The following is a 21,624-nucleotide window of genomic DNA, read 5'->3' on the forward strand; positions in this document are numbered from 1 at the left end:
TGAGCGAACTAAGAGTTGAGAGGTTGGAGTGATATCTGGACCTGAGGAGCCAAGTGCTGAGCCTGCAGAGATGCGGAACACCTTTGGAGTCCCTCTCGCCCTGACCACGGGAGTCGTCCCCTGTGCTGAGACCGGGTGGACAGGAATCTGAAAACGAACAATGAAGGGATCATCATGCCCTAAAAGGCTCCCATGAGGACCTGATTCCCTAGCTCTGCCCTTACAGGACAAAGCTGCGCATATCCCCCTCTTCTGAGTCGCCCTGGTAGAGACGACGGGAGACTGCAGCCCCACCGAGCTGCCCAATCCTGAGCTGATCACTTTTAATAAAGGCATTAAAAAGGAGAAGAAGTCTCCTTGCCCTTTTTATTTCATGTATTGGTTTTTAAATATAAACAAAATAAATCAGGCAGGAGATCTTTCTCCTTTTTAATGTCTTTATTAAAAATCAGCTCAGGTGGGGTAATCCCATGGGTCTCACACCGCTTCTGCCCCCAGAAGTGGCACAGAGGAGGAGAAAGAGTGCAGCTTTGTCCACTGGTCTGCAGGCAGAGCTGGGGATTCCTTCCTCACCAGAGCACCAGGTGATTCCCAGTATTTTGGTTTGACATTCGAGGTCCTCTTTCCAGCCAACATGTTTTTAGGTTAGGATGAGGGGTAAAAAGAGTTTTAGCGGACACTGGGTTCTGTTCTTCACGTCTAGACATCACTTTGATCCCTCAATTCCATGTTGGTTTGATGTTTTTAGGGGTTTTTGGCTAGGTTTGGTGCAGAGCTTCCTCATTTGCATGCCAACCCCAATATCATTTGCATGCCAACTTGGTTGTCCCCTCTCTTTCCTATCCCGGGTGCCATCCTCCCAGAAGCAGCAGGGTGCCACTCGACAAAAAGGGGAATTCGCATCCATCAACAACAGGTAGTTAACAAAAAACTATTAAAAACAGGTGATTACAACAACAAACAGTTAGAACTCCACCCTGGCAGCAACTGGCCCAACCTGTGAACTCTGCAACCTTTTAATAAAATGGGCAACTTCTCTACTCATAACAGCATGACATCACAGAGAGGGTTTTGTGACATCACTGAGGGGGTTGTGACATCTAACAGCTTCTGTGACATCATAGAGTAGGGTGCGTGGCCATAGAGGAGATCCTGCCATCATAGAGGGTGGCCCTGTGAAATGAGAGAATGGGTTGTGAACCTCACTGGCTGGCTGTGTAACATCATAGAGCAGGTTGTGACATCACAGAACAGATTCTGACATCACATTGTGGCTTTCTGACATCACAGAGTCTTTTGTGACATCACAGTGCAACTGCCTGACATTCGAGGCTGACATCCCAGAGTTGGCTCTGTGACATCACAAGGGTGCTGTGTGACATGCTAGAGGGGGCTGTGACATCACAGGTGGCTGTGTGACATCGCAAAAAAGCTGTGTGATGTCACAGGTGCCTGTGTGACATCACAGGGATGGTGTGACATCACAGGGGCTGTGTGAGGTCACTGGGGAGGTCACTCTGCCCCGGCCCCCCTCACAGCTCACCCCCAGAGCAGTCCAACCCTGCTCGTGCACAGCGGGGTCCCCTGTCCCCCCGGGTCCCCCCTGCCCCCGGCCTCGCAGCCTCCCCCAGAGGATTTTTCACGAGATCGACCCCAGAGCCTGACACGGGGATGGGGAGCCGGGGCCCTGGGGGTGGGACAGGGGGACAGGGACCCCCCGGCAGCATCCCCATGTCCCCCAGGGCCAGAGCCTGGGCCAGGGCTCCTTCACCCTGTTACAAATGAGGGGCTGAGAGTGCTGAAAAATCCCTGGCAAGGGATCAGCAAAAACCAGATTTAATATTAAGGGACAGCAGCACAAAGTTCCTTGGCAAGAGTTACTCTGCTCCTGACTGGACACTTCAGGCACACCAAGGAAACAAAGCAACAACAAAACCAAACAGAATCCAGGCAATCAAACCAGAAATGAACCAAGAACTCTCCCTCTGTGTGTGTGTGTGTGTGCGTGCGTGTGTGTGACAAAAGAGCAATGAGGTCAAGGATAAAAAGAATACAGCCTAAAAGCTAACCAGATTTCAAACTTTACAGGCCTAGACTGATACCTCAGACTTCAGAATTTAGCAAAAGAACAGCACTTGACAGTATTTAACCTTACTTATAACCTATGACTGAATGATTTAACAGTACAATAATACTTAACCATATTCAACTTAGCTTATAAACTTATATTAAACTTAACAACTTAGCAAAACAACTCTTAGCAGCATTTAACTTATGGCTTGTGATTCAACCTTCCTTACAGGCATGACTAACTCAGCCATCCACACCACTCAAGCCCCTCACAGAGCAGCATTTCCCCAGCACAGGCACTCCTGTGTGCACACAGACACAAGGAGTCATGTCCAGGCAGCTGTGAGCAATTCCCCTGAGGGCAGGCAATGCTCACTGCTGATGCTTTGGCATCTCCCCAGCAAAGGGCAAAGGGTTGAGCCTGGAGGAGTGGGGGTATCGGCCCAGGCTCTGTGGTTGTTCAGGATCCCCGAGTGCAGCAAACGGAAGAGTTCCCAGCTGGGAGAGGCCCCACTCAGAGGGAGTCGCTGGCCCAGGAGAGCTCCAAGGGCTCCTTTTGGAGCGCTGTTTGCAGGGCCCAAGAGAGGGGCTTCAGTCCCAGCAATGGTTCATCCTGGCCGCACTTGGCATCCACAGCTTTCTTTAACAGTGTGAGAACAGGGATGTTGTGCCACTGAGGGAACACGAACAGTTCCCAGGGCTGCTCCTAAAGGAAACAGGAGCTGGTTGGGAAGCAGCAGTGCCTGGAGCAGACAGTGTTTGTGATGAGCTGCAGAGGAGCTGAGCCCAGGGGCTGTTGGCCAAGGCCGAGCCCCAAGGAGCATTTCTCAGCTGGCAGGGCAGCCTGAGAAGGGGAGGGGGGAATGCAGCAGCACAGGGGCCATGGAAACAAGGGGCCATTGTGACACTGTGAGGCCCTGTGACACCAAGGGACCATTGTGACACTGTGGGGCCCTGTGATCCCAAAGGACCATTGTGACACTATGGGGCTCTGTGAGACCAAGGGACCATTGTGGCGCTGTGGGACTCTGTGACACCAAGGGACCATTAATACACTGTGAGGCCCCATAGAGTAAGCAAAGCATTGTGACACTGTGAGGTTCCATGGAGCCAGTGAGGCCAAAATGACCCTGGAGGTCCCCACAGAACCAAGAGGACCATTGTGATACTGTGGGACCTCGTGAAACCAAGAGGCCTTTGTGACACTGCAGGGCTGGATGGAACCAAAGGTCCATTGTGACATCAGTGGATCATTGTGACATTGGGAGCCAAAGGAGACCATTGTGACACTGCAAACCCCCAGGGTCTAAAGGTCCATTGTGACATAGCAGGCCTCATGGAACAGAGGAGTCATGCGACACTCTGGGTCCTGTGGAATCACAGAGTCCATTGTGACACTGCAAGGCCTCATGGAACCAAGGGAACATGGAACAGGTCTGGCTAGTTTGGCCTCCCAGGGGCTGCCTGAAAGCTGACCTTGGCATGCTGAGGGTCTGTTCTCATCTGCTATTCAAATGATGGAGCTCTGGGCTTTCCTTCCTATGAAAAAGATCTCTCCTCCTCCACCAGGCATCCATGGACAGAATTGCAATTTCACCTCCAAATTTCCTTATATCCAGAGATTGTTCACATAAGATTATTGCCAGGACAAGTCTGGCTGGCAGTGGTTGCATGAGGGTCACTTCCCATCTGTCCCCAAAACACTGGGGAAGGCTCTGTGCTCTTCTTCCTATGGGAAAAAACTCTCCTGATTCTCTAGGTGCCCATGGCTGAGATTGGGGTTCCACCTCCAAAATTTCCTATATCCAAAGACTGCTCCCATACCAAATCTGCTATTACTGACACGTCTGACTGGCCTTGGTCTAGTGAGGCTCTCACCTGTCTTCCAAACACTGTGGTCTGTGCTTTTCTTCCTATGGAAAAGAACTGTCCTTCTCATCCATGGTGCCCATGGCCCGAAGTGGGATTTCACCTCCAATATTGCCTTACTGTGACAGACTGGAGGAGATTGTTGGCTCAAAACATTTTGTGTGGGGGAGGAAGGGGCAGGTCCAGCCTTGCCCTGCCCTGCCCTGCCCTGCCCTGGAACCCCAATCCCCCCAGAGCCTCTATCCCAGCCCAGCAGTGTCTGCCAGTCCCTGGCACAGCACAGGCAATGCTCCACAGCCACCTCTACAGCCCCCAGCCCAGCTCCTGAGGGACCAGATGAGCCCAAGGCCCACCTGGGGGAAGGGCCCAGGAAGACCAAGCAGTATTGAAAGCTGACCACAAGGCAAGCACACATCTTGACCCTGCATCCTCTTGGAATTTCCATCTGAACAACACTAGAATCCAGGAGTTGGCAGCTGTGTTTGTGCTTCTCTGGATCTTTTTTTTCTTTCTCTCTTTCTGTGTCTTCTTCTTCATTTCTGTGCTCCGACAAATTTTGATTAACATTATATTGAACAGGCTTAGAGTTTGTGAAGTTGAAGGGGCCAAGTCAATATTTTGAGAAGTGTTTTTTGTGGATTGTATGTATGTTGTAGTTTTACATGAGAAAAATTTTAAAAAGTAATACAAAACTTTTTGTGTAACTGACAATCTGTTAAACCACTAAGATATTGAACTCACCTCTGTGAAACACATATGTTAAAGATGAAAAATCCCAGGAACCTCCTCTTTCTTTTCCACTCAACAAAGAAGCAGCAGGCCCTAGCCCTGGCCCCCATCTCAACCAAACCAAACCAAACCAAACCGAGCAACCCTGCAGTGGGCTTAGGCCTCTCCCCCCTCTGCAGGCCACCCCCCTCTCCATCAGCCCCATTCAAACCAAACCAAACCCCAACAACTACCAAACAGGAAAACAAAAGAGGTTACAAAACCCCAACCAGAACTAAACCAGCCACAGCTATTAAAATCTTACCATCAAGTGCCTTCCACCCAACATAACTAAAACCAAAAACCCCTACAACCCATACAAAATAACCCTACAACTAAAAAATTAAACACAAAAAACCCCAAAAACCAACCATAAAACCAATCCTACCACAACCCAACTACAACTTCCACCACAAGTTACTGGAAGGTCAGGTGTTAATCCTTTCAATACTTCAATCCTCCCTCAAGTAAAAGAAAAAAAACCAAAATACAAGCATATAAAAAGCAATAAAAACCCCTCAAAGTCGCTAAAGAAGAAATTAAATCCCAAATAAAAAATAAGAAAAATACCTTAATCTTAAAACTAAAATCTTTTTATAAACTATAAAGAAAAAACTCTTCTTCTTTATAGCACAAAAAACTATTAAAATAATTTAAAATTAATATCAAACAAAAACCTGCATGTTAAAATTAAACAAATGTTAAAATAACAAGAATTTTAAAAAAGTTTAGTCAGGGAAAAAAAGACAGTATCCCCAAAAGAAGAGCTCTTCCCAGAGATAAAAAAAATTATAAAATTAAAAAATAAAACCTTTTACCCTTAAAGAACTCATCTTTAACACAATACCTCATAAGTTGACATGGCCCATCAACAAGCTGTAAAAAAGTTTGTAGTAATAAAAACAACTTCACATTAACAATTGCCCAGACAACTGTTATCCATGACAGAATTAAGAATCACAAAAAACCTATATTTTCCTCTTGTAAAAAAATCTTAATAAGCTTAAAAAGAAAAACTTCTCTCCCTAAATTAAATTTAAAAAGACTATTCTAGAAATAGTAAACAAACTAGAAATTTTAAGATTACTTTCTTTATGTTGTCAGTAAAAAGAAAAAGTTATAAAGAAAACAAAGCGTTCAAAAATGGTTTATTTGAATTTCTACTACTTTTTTATTTTTTAATTTACTTTTAATAAACATTTCTTTATACCCTTTTAAAATGTTAGGCCAACTTTACCTTTCCCGTAATCCTTTCTCACAATGAAATAAATACATAAATAATTAACTGACATGAAAACCCACCACACTCATCAATACATTAATTAAGAAATCTGAAGATTTGAAAAATCTTAAATTAACAAATTAACAAAACTCACTAAAATGTCATAATAAACATTTTGCAGAAGTTTCTCTGATCTTTTAAAGCAGCCAGTAAAGGCTGTTTTGTTCATGAGAGCTCCTCAGAATCTTGCGTTTGTATTTCCCAGGGAGTCCAACTCAGGGTACAGAAACAACTGCAATTCCTTTTAAATATCTTCTTGTTTGAGAGAATTGTTTGGGGGATGGGGTCAGGACTTGTGTGTCCTGCTTGGCACAGCCCAGGCAGGGCTTTCCCAGCCACATTCCACACTCCATTTCCCAGCTGGAGCCGCTGGTGCCTCTGAGTTGTGCTGCCCCAGCCCCAGGGACGCTCTCCTTGTCTGCCCATTCCCCCACGGTCTCTGGGCAGAGATGGCCTCAGTGGGGGCTGCTGACATCCTCAGCACCTTGGAGGCTGCTGCTGAATTTTCCTGCTCCAGAGGCTTGTTCAGCCTTCAGCTCTTCAGTGCAGGAATTCAGTGTCCCAGGGCTCATTAACATTAAGAGCACCTGAACAAGCCAAGCCTCTGGGAACAATTTGATTTTAATTTTCAAATCTTTTGTGGTTAATTAGAAAAATTCCAGTAGTGTATTCAAGTTGAATAGATTCTATTTAAAAAGACAGTGAGAAAAGTTTCTTAGGTCCTGCTTAGGTTTTTTCCCCCTGTTAATAAATTGATAGATGCAATCTTGTATTGACATTGAATCCAAGTACCTCCGCATGCAGTTTGAATGGATATGAAATTCAAGACTCTTCATGGCTGACAATCAATCAGACTCTGTCCCTATCCCCACCCCACCATTTCTCCCATCCAAGTCCTGGCACTCAGAGCAGCCTTGTGCAAATCTGAGCTCCCTCCAGCCCAGGCTGCACCTGCAGCTTTCAGCTCCTTGGCTCCAACTCCCACCTGCTTTCCTTGGAGAAGGAGCTGTCCGAGACAAAGAGGGATGTTCATTTCTGGTCAGCCAAAAGAGCCAGGGGATGGCACAGCTCTATCAAATGCAAAAGTCATTCCTCTGCTGGATATTAAATCCACTTTCCACAGCAGACAATCTCAGAAGAATGGAAAACACCTTCTGTGCCCAGCACAGATCCCAAGGCCCCCCAAACCCTCCCTGCCCCAATTCTGCCCAGACTTGCTCTTTGCACACATGAGTCAGACGCTGAAGTCAGGAGCTCTCTCCATGCCCAGAGGGAGGAAAAGAGAGAAAAGGGATGAAGAGCTCTCCTGTGCAGAGCCAAGGTCCAAGTGCAGCCACTGCACTGGGAACCACAACCGATCAGGTTTGTGTCCTTTGGGCTCAGGGCCTGGTGACACTCAGAGGTACAGAAAGGTTTCTTGCCAACAAACACAAGTTGAACATTTGAACAGTTTAATAACCATCACAGCTCTTTCCTCAGCTCTCTGCAATGTCCCAGCATCATCGGACATGTCCACCATCCCTAAAGGATTCCTATGCAGGAACAGTTTTAGACATAGATATAAGAAAAGGTAATTCTGTGATAGATATAAAGACAATTAAGATGTCGCCTTATGTGATATTTATTTAAACTTCAGAAAGATTGGGCAACTCCCTGAAGCTCAAAGCATGAAACCAGTCAGTTGAGAGGCACTTGAATGACCAGAGAGCATCTGGTGGAGGAAATCTGGGACCAATGGAAAGAACAAATATCCAGCTGGTCTAGTGAAGAGATGTCCTTAGACATGGCCTTTTAACCAGGAGAGATGGAAGCACTTGATGGAAAAGAGAGAGATTAAATAATAGACTGATTATTGGTGACACAAGTAGATGGGAAGATCAGTATTTCTTCTCCTGCCATCAGTACGCTTCCAGGAAATCCCCGTTTCTGGTGGGAAAACGTTGCCATTCCTTAAGAGTACTCAAATGACACAGATAATAAAGATTTGCTTGTATATTATGAAAGTAACAGGTATTAACACCTATGCCCCTTTCCAGGCAGACATCAGTTGTGTACCCATGAACAGGCAGTGCCACTTGTGCCTTGAGGGGCCCAGCTAGGATTGGATGTCTCCGAAAACACCTGAGGGAGAGCAGAGCACGTTGCAAGCTGCAGGTCCCTGACAGGCCCACAGGGCTCCTGTCCCATCAACATCTGCTCTGCTCCAGTCTGTAACAGGGCCCAGCATGGTGCGGGGATCATCAGAGAGCTGAGGTGTGTGCTGGAATTCAATGCCCTCCCCATCCCACAGCAGCCCTGCATTTCCCTCCTGCAGCCTTGGTCTCCAGCACAGCCATGGAGGCTCTTTGGTCTCTGGACTGTTCCTGCAGCCCCCAAGGGCAGCTGAGCTCTGCCTTTGGCACAGTCAGGCCTGGCCAGCGCAGGCCATGCTCAGCAATTGCTTGTGTGTGCCTGGCCTTGCTGTCAGCCCTGGCAGCGACTGTGTGGCCCCTTTGTGGCCCTGTGCTGGCCAAGCCATGGTGGCCCAGCCCCTGTGCAGGCCCAGCCCAGGCCAGGAGCATTGTGGCTGGGAACAGCCCCCGTGCCGTGGTGCCCACAGCAGCCTTGGGGCTCTGTGCCCCATGGTCTCCCTGCCTGGCAGCCTCTGCCAGCTGCTGCAGAGGCCCTGGCACCTGTAGGGCTGCACAGACAGCCCTGCGCCAGGCTCTGCAGCCTCTGGGCCAGCAGAGAGGCCAGACAGGGCTGGCCATGGCCGGGAACAGGCCCTGAGCCCCACAGGAGGATGGAGCTGGGCCACAGCCAAACTCAGCCCAGGCCAAAGCTGGGCTCAGCAGCCAGGGCTGCCAACACATGGGCACAGAGGCTGGAGCTGACAAATGTCCTGGGCCCCCTCCCTGCTCTGTCCATGCCCCCAAGGGCACAGAGCAGCCTCCTCTCTGGGCCACTTGCTTGTTTGCAATGCCTTGCACAGCTGCTGCTCGTGCCCCACAAGGCCTGGCCTGAGTCCTGCCCCTGCACTCTCAGCCAGGCTGAGATGGACACTGATGGTTTCTGGGCCAGGCTCTCTGAGCCCAGCCCAGCTCCCTGCAAGCTCTGCCAGCTGCCCTGAGCTCTGGGCAGCACCAAGGGCCTCTCCCCAGCCCAGCCCAGCCCAGCCGGCTCTGGCCCCACAGCTCTGCTCAGGCCAGGCTGCTCTGGGCACTGCCCCACGTCCTCAGCCCCTGGCAAGGGCACCGCAGCAGCTGCAGCTGCCACAGGACTCAGCCCCACCATGGGGGAAGGTGCCTGGCCAAGGCCAAAGGAGGCTCCCTGGCTGCCCTGCTGCCCTCGGGCTGAGGTGCTGAGAGCTCTGCAGCCCCTGCTGCCATCCCATCTGCCCAGGACAGCACAAGAGCCCTGGCCTTGGGGCCATCAAGAGCTGCTCCTGCTCCAGGCCCAGAGCCAATCTTAGAGCTGGGGCAGGCACAAAGCTGTGCCCATTTCTGTTCATTGCTGCTCTGATGGGGATGGATCCTCCGCCACTTGGAGGTTGCTGATGAATTTTTTTACTCCAGAGGCCTTTCCTTTCTTGAGCTCATCAGTTCAGGAATTCCGTGACAAACACTCATAAACTTTTTGTTCAAAACACTTTGTTCGGAACAAGAAAAACAAGAAAAGTCCATGGGAATAATTTAAGTTTTCAGTTCTTATGTGATTTGTTTGGACAGATTTCAGAAGTGTCTTCAAAGTGAATCTGCTATATTGAAAAAAAAAAAAGAGAGAACTATTTTGTCCAGTATTCTTTTTCTGTTTATAGATTGGTATCACAAATGTCTAATTGATATTGACACTCAGCTCCCTCTAATGCAGTTTGAATAGATATGAAGATCAAGAACATTCATGGCTGAAAATCAATAACACTTTGTCCTCACCCCTACCCCACTATTTGCCTCACCCAACCCCTGGAAATCCTGTGGATCAGGAATGGGGTAGCCAGCAGGAGTAAGGCAGTGATTCTTCCTCTATGCTCAGCACTGGTTTGGCAGCACCTCAAGGGCTGTGTCCAGTTCTGGGCCTCCGGGAGTGGGCAAGAGGAAGAAATTTGTATCAGGGCAGGCTAAAGAAAGCAAAGGTAAAGGAAAGGAAATGCTTAGGGCTATTTTCAGGTGGCAGCCAGGCAGCCCCGGCTCTGAGCAACAGCGTCTGCAGCGGGACAGGAAACTCCCAGCTGATGGGAACAAACTTTCTGGCTGACTGCAGAGTCCAGGACAAAATTAAGTGGTTTCCCTGGTGTTCCCCAGCCCATGTTGGCCCCAGGGGCTGATGGCATTTGTGCTCCCTCAGGTTCATGTCCCCACAGCAACAGCATGGGGTGCTCCCGCCTGCTGTGTGCAATGCAAACAGGGGCTGCTGAGCAAGGGCTGCCGTGTCTGTGCCTGCAAGGATGGTGCACCTTTGAGAGCTGGGGGAGAGGCCAGGGCTGCAGAGGGGGGATGTTGTTGGCAGCTCCATTAGGACACTCTGGGACGCTGCCCTGGTCTGTGCAGAGCACTGGGGATGGATCAGCCCCTGCTCTGCTGCTCCTTCCCGTCTGCCCCAGGGCCCTTGCAGAGCCCCAGCCATGCTGTTTGCCCCCAGCCTGCCCACGGCCAGCCTGGGGCTGCTCTAGGGGCTTTTCTGTGGTGAGCATTGGCCTGGGCGTGTTCTTGAGAGAGCCTGGGCAAGGAGCCTGGAGCCCCCAGGGCTTGGCTTCAGGCATCAGCGCTGCCCCAGCAGTGCCCATGGCCTGTCCCTGCTGCAGCCCTGGCACTGCCACCCCCAGGACTGTGCCCGGCCCCGAGAGCACTCAGGCCCTACAGCAACACCAGGGCCACCAGGGCAGTGGGGCAGGGCCACGGCAGCAGCACTGGCAACACCAAGTGCTTCTGCTGCTGGGCACAGCTGCTGGGCCAGCACTGATCTGCCTCCAGCTCTGCACACAGACATTGCTGCTGCAGCTCCAGAGAAGAGAACCCAAGGGGCATCTCTGGTGAAAACAATGCTGGGAGATCGTTTAGTTCCTTCAAAGCCACCAAGAGACCAGCTCCTCATTGACGCAGTCTGGAGTTAAAGTGGAGGGAAACAAAAGGAGAAATGGCACAAGGAATGACAGTCCTTTGTGGACAATAGAAAAAAAAAAAACCAAAAAAAACAAAGGAAAAACACCCACAACCAAACCAACAACAAGTATCAAAGATTATTTTTATTATAAGTCTTTTTATTTAAGAAATTGGAAATTGGCCAGCAGTTTAATGTTTCTGAAAAGCATCCAGTCATCAGTCTCCACACTGCAGCCTTGAGCTCCTGGTTCCTCAGGCTGTAGATGATGGGACTAAGGGCTGGAGACACCATTGAGTACAGAACTGACACAGCCAGATCCAGGGATGGGGAAGAGATGGAGGGGGGCTTCAGGTGGGCAAATGCTGCAGTGCTGAGAAACAGGGAGACCACAACCAGGTGAGGGAGGCAGGTGGAAAAGGCTTTGTGCCGTCCCTGCTCAGAGGGGATCCTCAGCACGGCCCTGAAGATCTGCACATAGGAGAAAACAATGAACACAAAGCAGCCAAATGCTAAACAGACACTGACAGCAAGAAGCCCAAGTTCCCTGAGGTAGGATTTGGAGCAGGAGAGTTTGAGGATCTGGGGAACTTCACAGAAGAACTGGCCCAGGGCATTGCCATGGCACAGGGGCAATGAAAATGTATTGGCTGTGTGCAGAAGAGCAGTGAGAAAGGCACTGGCCCAGGCAGCTGCTGCCATGTGGGCACAAGCTCTGCTGCCCAGGAGGGTCCCGTAGTGCAGGGGCTTGCAGATGGACACGTAGCGGTCGTAGCACATGATGGTCAGGAGGAAATACTCTGCTGAGAGGAAAAACAAAAAGAAAAAGAGCTGTGCAGCACATCCTTTAGGAGATGTCCCTGGTGTCCCAGAGGGAATTGTGCATGGCTTTGGGGACAGTGGTGCAGATGGAGCCCAGGTCGCTGAGGGCCAGGTTGAGCAGGAAGAAGAACATGGGCTTGTGCAGGTGGTGGCTGCAGGCTATGGCGCTGATGATGAGGCCGTTGCCCAGGAGGGCAGCCAGGGAGATGCCCAGCAAGAGGCAGAAGTGCAGGAGTTGCAGCTGCCCCATGTCTGCCAATGCCAGGAGGAGGAAGTGCCTGATGGAGCTGCTGTTGGACATTCCTTCACTCTGGGCATGGTGCGCTGTTGAAAAAGACATTGACAAGCTTGGACAGATTTCCTTTTTGATTTCAGGCTTGTGCTCCTTCTGAGTTACTGCTTTACTTTCAGCATTGCACTCAGCCTGAATACTGGGGAGACCTGAGGGAAAACAGGGCTCCCTGTGCCGCAGGGCAGTCAGACCTACTGGAACCACACAGGTGCCCTTTGTTCATTTAACCTCTCTCTATTTCACCGTGATCACACTTTAATATTTTTTGAAAAATGAAGTAGACTTTTTGAATTCTCCAGCTGATTTTTTTTTTTCCAAACCCTTCTCTCTTTCCCTATGCACATGAACAGGAAAGGATACCAAGGGCTAGTCTGGCTCTCTGCTGCCTGGAGTTGTGCCTACTGGGAGCTGTTTCTCTCTATCCAAGCCTTGTCCCTGCCTGTGCTGCCAGGGCCCAGCCCAGCCCTGGGGTCCCAGCTCTGTCCTGCAGACCCCTCCCAGCACAGGGCACTGCCCAGGGGCATCTCCCTGGCAGCAGGGCCTTAAGGGCAGGCCAGACAAACAGAGATGCTGCAAGCCAAGGTGCTGCTGCTGCTGTCTGTAGGGAGAGGAGGCTGAGGAGGCACTGTCTGAGGGAGATCTGAGGCACATCTGCTGATGCCCAGGCTGACAGTGCAGGAGTCTCAGTGACACAGGCAAAGCTGACAGCCCCTTTCCCTTCCCTTGAGGAGAAAGCTGAGAGCAGCCCTGGCCATGCAGCACCATCTCCACAGCAGGAGGAATCTGCCCTGATAGGGGTGGCTCCTTCCACCTCTGACTTCTCCCCTGCAGCGTCCATGGGGAGCTGCCAGGCAGGCTGAGAGGTGCCCCTGGCAGGTGGCACATGCCCTGGGCTGGCCAAGAGCCCTGAGGGCTGCAGGAGCTGCTCTGCAGGACAGCCCTGGGCAGCCCCGGCTGCAGCCCCAGCTTCACCCCGTGCAGCCGTCCCTGGCAGCAGGAGCCGTCCTGCCCTGTCCCTCTGATGGTGCCCAGGGCAGCCCTGCTCTGCAGCACATCCTCCTCCTCCACCTCCTCCTCCTCCTGTGCCACAGAGAAACGGGGAGAGTCCTCCTGACACATCCCCCAGGCTGTGGGGTGTTCTGGCTTCAGGAGATCCCTCCAGGAGCACAGGGGACATTGCCCTGCACCCACACACTCACCATGCACAGGGCTGTGAAGATGTTTCCCCAAGTGAAGTCTCAGCTCAATGTCTTCCCAATCCTGATTGCCTTCAGCCTGTCTCTGCCTGGCTCCTGTCCCCTCAGTGGCTGCAGGCAGAGCCCTCAGCCCTGCTGGGCTGGGAGAGGAGCTGGTCCTGGGAAGAGCTGTTCCTTTAAAGCTCAGCAGCATAGACACAGCACAAGGACTTAAATGAGACTCTTGGGGATTTGGTGTTATTTACATCAAACTGAGTCCCTGAGAGAGTGTCTTCAAAAAACTTCTCAACAACTCAAAATTAAATTGAAACTCCAAAGTTTTCCAAGTTTTAATGGGTACCACTGAGAGACACAAATGAGAAATTTTCCCCTGGTTCCAGGGACAGCAGAACACTGGAGGCAGTGATGACAGCTGGGGACCAACAAGGCAAAGGTGTCTCTGGTGCTGAGCAAACCTGGATGTGTTTGAGGAATGCAAAGGGCCAAGGCCTGAGCCCCAGCCCCTGGCCAGGCAGATCCTGTCCCTCCCTCCTTGCTCAGGGCTCTTCCCGGGATGGGCACTGGCATGTGGGGATGTGCAATGCCCAGGGCAGGAGCATGGGGCGGCCCCTGCCAGGCTGCTGAGCAGGGACAAGGAGGCAATGAGGCCCCAGGCCTGCAAGGGTCACTTGTCTCCTGCTCCTGCCTCAGGCCCAGGCCCAGCAGCCATGGCCAAAGCGCTGCCCAAGTTGGCTCTGGCAGGGCTGTCTTGCAGCTGCTGCCCATCCCTGTGCCCTGTGCAGCCCAGGCTGTCCCACGGTGTCCCTGCCCTGCTTCTCTGTCCCTGCAGGCTGTTGGCATCCCCCGGCTGCCCCACCTGGCTGGGCCCTTCCTTTGCTGACAGCTCTGCCTCCTGCCTGCCCCTGCCTGCCCACACAGAGCCTGGGGCTGACCCAGACTCCTTCTGGGAGATGTGTTGTGCCACAGCCCTGCCCTGGCAGGGAAATTAATCTCTCCTTGTTTCCATTCTGGGTCTTCACAGCTGCACTTGGTGACATTATTTCTATCTCAGATTCATTTCCACTATGAAGAAGAGGTCCAATATATTTGAATCCACCTTTGTCATCCTCACAGGCTGTTCTTGTTCTGCCCTCAGTCTCCACCGAACCCAGGACTTACAGTTCCCATACACTGATCATGTTCTTGGGGCCTCCAAATCTCATCCTGGGAGATCTCTGGGCCTTCTCAAAGGTGCTCAGCCCTGGAGATGTGATTTAAGTCCAGGAATGGCTGAGTACATTTTTGCCCAAGATTGTATTGGGGAATATAATACAGAATAATACACTGTATCTTTTAAGTGACTGAGGGCAGATTTAAATTTTCTGTAAGGACAAAATATTTTTTGATGATGGTGGCAGGACACTGGCATAAGCTGCCCTCAGAATTGAAACCCCATCACTGGATGTGTTTAAGGTCAGGGGCTTTGTACAACCTGAATGAGTGAAGGTGTTCCTGGGTAATGGGAGTTTTACCAGAGACTCTTTTCGGTCTCTTCTAACTCAAACCATTTTACATTTCTTTGGTTCTTATATCCCAACTGCTTCTCCACAGGGCTGCAAATACCTATGCACACCCTGCCAGCATTTTAATGTGGCCTAATTCCCAACACTTTCATAAAAAGGAAAGAATTGCCATATTAGGGACATGAATTGCCATGTTTATGGAGGAATCATTAAAAGCCCCAAAAGTAAAGAAACTGAAAGGAAGGACCAAAATCTCAGTGGGAAAGATTCACCAAGTGGGATATTGGCAGAGACTCTGACGGTGACCTCCCAGCTGACGATGGGGGTTTCTGCCTTGGGGTCTGAGTATCAGGATGGAAGGTCGCTCCCAGGAGGAGTCCCTGTGCATTTTCCTCCCCCATGGCTCTGCTGAAGCCATTTATTATAATGAACAATAGTTTTTGAGAAATAAAAGAATTAAAAGACACTTAAAAGTATATCAAGACAATCGCAGAAGTTAATAAATAACCTAAAATACACTATTAGGAAGAACTTTGATCAGATATCTAGATACGTTAATAAATAATCTAAAATACACTCACAGAAGAAACTTTGGAATTAAAATATTTGAAGAAGCAGAAGTGGAAGCCAATAAGTTAAAGTGACCTGCCAAACCGTTAGAATCAAGCCAATAAGTTAAAGTGACCTGCCAAGCCGTTAGAATCAAGCCAAGTACAACAGTAACTTCAGCCAAGCCATGGAAAAACATGCCAAAGATAACAGGAAGAAGTCCAAATTAGGAAAAGCTTAAAATTTAACTAAGGAAGACCAGGAATTCCTGGAAGACCCCGCCTGCCTATGAATATGCATGTAATAAATGATGTAATCCTTGTTTAAAATTGTATAAAAACCCGCTTTTGCTGTACATAATTTAGAAGTCCATTTTGTGATTTCTCCGACGCGTCGCAATAAAATACCTCCTGCTTATCTGACTTAGACTGAGTCTCTTAAGCAGTTATTCTTGCCTTTTGGGGCAAAATTCGGCATCACTGCCCTTCCTGATCCAGCAGCTGTGGGGCAGCAGAGTGGGGACAGTGCAGGGACTGGTTCTGACAGGGCTGTTGTGGTTTAGGAATGGTGCTCCCAATTTACTACACCTACTACCAAGACCACATGTCGCCCCAGATTTATATTCCCACCATTGCCCCCCCCACACCACAGGGGCTTTGCCTGGCCTGGCCCTGATTGATCTCAGCCCATGTTTCACAGTCAGGGATAACCTGGAGATGGTGTCCAGGGTTCACCCTTGTGTGGCCAGTCCAGACCCCCCTGAGGCACTTTAATCCTGGCCGCCCCATCCTCCTGTCTGTTGTTGTGATGCTCTTCAGTGCCCAACTCTTGGGCACGTGAGCATCCACAGGAGGGAGTTTCACAGCCAACTTCTCCCCCAGACAGAGATGTCTTGCCCCAGTCCAGCAGCCCAGCTGGGTTTCCCTCTGTGCTCCCAACTGTCCTTTTTCCATGGTTCCAGCCACCCCAGAGAGCATTTCCCACCATCCCCGAGTCAGTGCAGAGGTACGGCGCTGGCCATTTCTCGTGCTCAGAGCTCCAGGGATGGTCCCAGTGCTGCAGTGACTGCAGGAAAGGGGACCCCACAATGGGACATTTCTTGGTCAGATACAGACAGGAAGAGTGACAAACTGTCTGTGACTCGGGTTTTGGCCTCGCAGCCCCCACTGTGGTTTCCAGGGAGCTGCAGTGTGGCTCAGCCTTGGCTGTGCCCAGCAGTGCAGGCCTGGGAGAAGGTGTTGGTGCCAGCTGGCCCAGGGAGCTGCAGCGTGTGGGGAACGAGTTCCTCCTGGCCTCCTGCCCCAGGGTGGAACTGCAGGGCCTCATGGAGCCGAGGGGCCATTGTAGCACTTCAGGGCCCCATGGAATTAAGGGGACTCTTTGGACATTGTGGGGCCTTGTGCGACTGAGGCCATCGTGACACTTTAGAACCAGGGGGCCACTGTGAAACTACAGGGCCTTGTGGAACTGACACTGAAATCACCCAAAAAGAAACTTTCTAACACAGTTTGAGTATCAAAAAGCATTCATTTTTATTGCAGCACTGATCACGTGGAGGATCCTTCCTCCATTCGAGTGCCCCAAACATCATGCGAACAGAGGTTTTATGACACACACAAGTTCCATATTTATGAGCTATACAGGTTTTATGACACACACAAGTTCCATATTTATGAGCTATTCCTCTGTGATGCTCTACATCTGGCCTGTAGGCCACACAGTAAAAGTAATTCCAACTTCATAAGTGATTTATTATATAATTACCTTGCTTATGTAATTCGACCAGTAAGAGCAGGCCCAGGCCATTGGAGACTCAGGCTGCTATTGGCTGGTTAGCTGAGTAGTAACTGGCTCAGCCAATGAGGATTACCTTCATGGGCCTTCTCATCTATATAAGGAAGTTAGATCTCAATAAAGCTGCCTGTTGCTGCATGAACATGTACAGTCTAGTCACCTGTCTCCACGGGCAGAAGTTACTCCACTCTCAGGCATGCAGAGTGCTGCCAAAACCTGGCACCACTGAGCACCAGGACGGCCTCGCTGGTGCCAGGAAAGCTCAGCAGCACCTTTCTCTCCCAGTAGCATAACACTGCCACAGGCACTGAGCAGCCACAAGCAGCTGACTACTGCTGGGAGACAAAAACCCCAGAACTGGAGGGTTTACAGTGCAGAAAAAACGTGGAGGCACTTTTCTGATGATGCCTACTCTCATCAAGGCTTCATCCAGCAAGAGGAATAGATAAGCTAAACTTATTTCTGGATAAACCACGTTATTTCCACCCTGAGGACCTGAGGCTAGCACAGGAGCCAGCAGAGGCCTTTTAGACAGCAAAATATTTTTGCCCATTTTCCCAGGCTGGCTCACGGTCACACCTCACCCATGTGGCTCCAGAGCTCTTGCTGTGTCCCACGGGCAGGTTATCCCTTCACATCTGCTCTCGCAGGCTCCAGTGCCCTCCCGGAGCGCCTCCCCGGCTGTCCCAGCACAGCTCAGCACAGCTCAGCTCGGGGTTCCACACGCCATGGGGCCGGGGCACCTCAGAGCTGCTCCTTCGGGCGGGTCACCACCATCGGTCATCGGCTGAAGGCCTAAAGAGAGGACAGCAGAAACACAAATAAGCCATTAGTTCCATCTGTATTCACAAAGCTCAACAGCAGCGGCCTGGCTTGTGGCAGAGGACAAAAGCCAGCACACCGAGCGAAAGGCTGAGGAATTAATGCTGAACCGCACAGCCGAGCAACATCCCCAGTCCCCCGGCCGAACAGATAAATAGGAGACAGTGAGTATTTCAGGTGGCGCCTTCCTGCCCCGGAGCCCCGGTCTCCAGCCCCGCTGCCGCCGCCACCCGTCCCTGTACCCCCCCCCCCTCACCTCATGGCGGCGGTGGCCCCTCATGGCGAGGGAGCTCGGCCCGCTAGAGCCGCTCCTTACCCTCACGGCGGCGAGCTGAACGAGCCCAGCCCGCCAGAGCTGTTCCTTGCCCTCATGGCGCCGAGCTGAAGGAGCCCAGCCCGCCAGAGCTGCTCCTTGCCCTCATGGCGGCGAGCTGAAGGAGCCCAGCCCGCCAGAGCCACTCCCTGCCCTCATGGCGGCGAGCTGAAGGAGCCCAGCCCGCCAGAGCTGCTCCTTGCCCTCATGGCGGCGAGCTGAAGGAGCCCAGCCCGCCAGAGCCACTCCCTGCCCTCATGGCGAGGGAGCCCAGCCCGCCAGAGCCACTCCCTGCCCTCATGGCGGCGAGCTGAACGAGCCCAGCCCGCCAGAGCCACTCCCTGCCCTCATGGCGGCGAGCTGAACGAGCCCAGCCCGCCAGAGCCACTCCCTGCCCTCATGGCGAGGGAGCCCGGCCCGCCAGAGCCGCTCCTGGCCCTTATGGCGGCGAGCTGAAGAAGCCCAGCCCCCCAGAATCGCTTCATCTCCACACGGCGGCGGGAGCAGAAAAGGCGCAGTCCTCTCCACGCTGCCGAGGTGATTCCACAGACACCGCCCCGCTCGCTTCGGCCGCTCCCCCCGGGGCGGGGAAAAACCCTCGGTAATCAGGCACCGGGAGGGACTTTAAGATCGTCTCGTCCCACTCCCTGCCATGGGCAGGTACACCTTCCACTGTCCCAGGTTGCTCCAGTCCCTGTCCGACCTGGCCTTGGACACTTCCAGCATCCCTGACAGAGCCGGAGCAGGAACATGATCTGTGGAGCTGGGAGAACTGAACTCAAGCACCGGCTCATGGGAAGCAGAGGGCTGGTGAGCTGACGTGTCCCACTTCGGGCACAGGAGGTAGAAGTGTCAGCTCAGAGACAGCTGCCAGCAAAAAAAAATCCAGCACTGAAATAAGCAGAGAAAAAGCTGTGGTGCTGCCAAGTGCCTTGCTGGGAGAAGCACAATTCCACACCTTCCCTGACCTCCACTGGATGCTGTAACATCAGCCCAGTGCTCTGTGTATCCATGTCTGGGCACAGCAGTGTAACTGTAACTCTCTCGCTGGGGATCCATTCAAAGGAAGTTTTTCTCTGAGCTTTGTGCTCCATTGAGACACTTGAAGGCCTTTCCAGAAAGCCTGGCATCCCTCCCCCATGCTCCTCATGTGCTTATGCTCTCAGAGCTCAGCAGTGAACTCAGCTGGAGCTGCGCCTTGCCTCAGGCAATCATCCACTCCAGCTCTGTCTTCTTCAAATGTTTCATGGTCTATTTTCAGCCCAAGCAGGTAACTATTCTTCCTGGATGTGGGGTGCTCCTCTCCAGCTCAGCCTGATCCTGCCTTGTCCTGGGAAGCTCTGAGCTTGTTGTGCCCAGGACACTGCTGTGTGCAGGGACAGAGGCTGGTGCTGAGCAGAAGGAGCTCGGTGCTTCCCCTGTCACTGATAATCCTGGTGAGGAACAGGTTTCCCAGCTATGCCCAGTGCAGCACAGCAAAACCTGTCTGGGGGAGAGACAGGTAAGAGCAGACACAGAACACTTCATGCTCTTGTTCCTGGGGGTCTCGCTGCCCATGGCCAAGGGCACGTGCCCACACAGGCATGGATGATGACTGTGCCAAGACCCTAAGCCACAGCTTCAGTTTAGAACTGTTTAATTCATTAGCCCAGCATGGGGCCCAAATTAATAAGCTTTGTCTCTTTAATAAGACATTTTCAGCAGGACTGGGGAGATACTTCAAAAGCTTCCTGAATGCCAAATACCAGAACTCAGCAACTCTCAGTGCCAGGACCAGTCTCTCACTTCCCAGTATAGATTCCCTCTGTGTGCACAGCTTTGTCTCTGCTTGCTGGCCTTGGAGGGGGGCTCAAACAAAGGCCTGCACATCATTTGTGAACTTTGGGTGAAAAGCATCAAACCAGATGAAACACAGCAGAGCCGCTCTGCCATGGGGGTGAAGCCCTTTTCTGTCACAGGAATGTGCTCTCTGCATTAGCTGCAGCCAGTCCCTGTTGTTCATCTTGGCTTGCTGACCGCTAAACAGAGCCTCCTTTTCTCCTGCAAGTGTCGTGGCAAGGCCTGAAAGGACTGAGAAGCTTTGTTCCAAGCCAGATTAGAGATATGAGTTACTACAAAACAAAAGCCCAGCAAGCCTCCTGGAGAGTTTCTCTAGTCTAGACACAGCCTCCCCTGAGCTCCCTGCATCCCAGCACAGCCCTGTAGCTTGTGTTCAAAGCAACTCAACTGGCTCCAGAAGCCTGGGTAACCTCTGTCGAGTGAATGTTCAGTTGCAGCATAAAGGAGGAATCACATCTGAGTGATTTTGCTCCCATAAATTAGCAGGATGGGTTAAACCAGGACATGAGCACTGTCTGCTGGCACAGTGCATCCACTCAAGAGATCTGCACTGGCATGGAGCTGTAGTGCTTCAAAAGACATGTGCTCCAAGCCTGGGGTGGGACATCCCCCATGTAGCTGATGTCTGCAGCTCCTGTGGCAGCAAGAGAGATCCTTTACTGTCACCTCAGCCCTGAACACACCCGTGCCCAGGGCTCACTGCCTGCCCCCCGTCACTGCTCAGCTCTGGCACTGCAGGGCTGGTACTGTGATCCTTCTGTACCAATCAGATTTTGGCTCAACACCATTTGGCCACACTGTCAGTCACTGGAGAAAAAGACAGAGTAGTACTGTGGGAAGAGGAAGAAAAATCAGTAAACCTATGGAAGAAAAGATCTGTGGATGTACATCATCATTTACCATGGTGGTCACCTCCAGCCCCACAGCCAAGCATGTTCAGGCTTTGGTGAGAAGAACTTTTATCCCCCTGGTGTCTGTCATGGCTGGGGCCCGTGATGATGACACCTTATGGGTGTTGGTGCTTGCACTGCCCTGTGAGTGACACCAGCCTTGCTTGGCTCCCACACAGCAGAAGGCAGGGCAGCCATGGCCTTGATGGTGCCTTTTCTTCTTTGAGGTGCTGCACCCAGGTCAGGGATACCCCACACATGAGCACAGACTGGGAGAAGAGCTCATTGACCAGCAAAGAAGGACTTGGAGGACATAATGGATGAAAAGCTGGACATGAGCCAACAGTGGCAGCCCAGAAACTCCCCTGTGCTGGGCTGCACCCACAGAGGAGTGGACAGCAGGTGAGGGGAGGATGGTCCCCCTCTATTCTGCCCTTGTGAGATACCCCTGCAGAGCTGTTCCAGCATCAGCAGGACCTGGAGCTGTTGGAGCAAGTCCAGAGAGGCCATGGAGATGCTCCCAGGATTGGAGCCCCTCTG

At 51.6% G+C, this 21,624-nt stretch overlaps 1 protein-coding gene across 1 annotated transcript; it reads right to left on the reverse strand.

Moving 5' to 3' along the window:
• Positions 1-220: 220 nt before the first annotated feature.
• On the reverse strand, positions 221-11,809 carry LOC134413693 (olfactory receptor 14J1-like; the record flags this gene model as incomplete). The annotated part of the gene is made up of 2 exons (XM_063147736.1): positions 221-262; positions 11,348-11,809. Coding segments are annotated over 2 exons (504 nt in total), but the record flags the coding sequence as incomplete, so codon positions are not given.
• Between the last annotated feature and the right edge of the window lie 9,815 nt (positions 11,810-21,624).

Source organism: Melospiza melodia, unplaced genomic scaffold, assembly GCF_035770615.1.
Source record: "Melospiza melodia melodia isolate bMelMel2 unplaced genomic scaffold, bMelMel2.pri scaffold_48, whole genome shotgun sequence".
Taxonomy (NCBI): Eukaryota; Metazoa; Chordata; class Aves; order Passeriformes; family Passerellidae; genus Melospiza; species Melospiza melodia.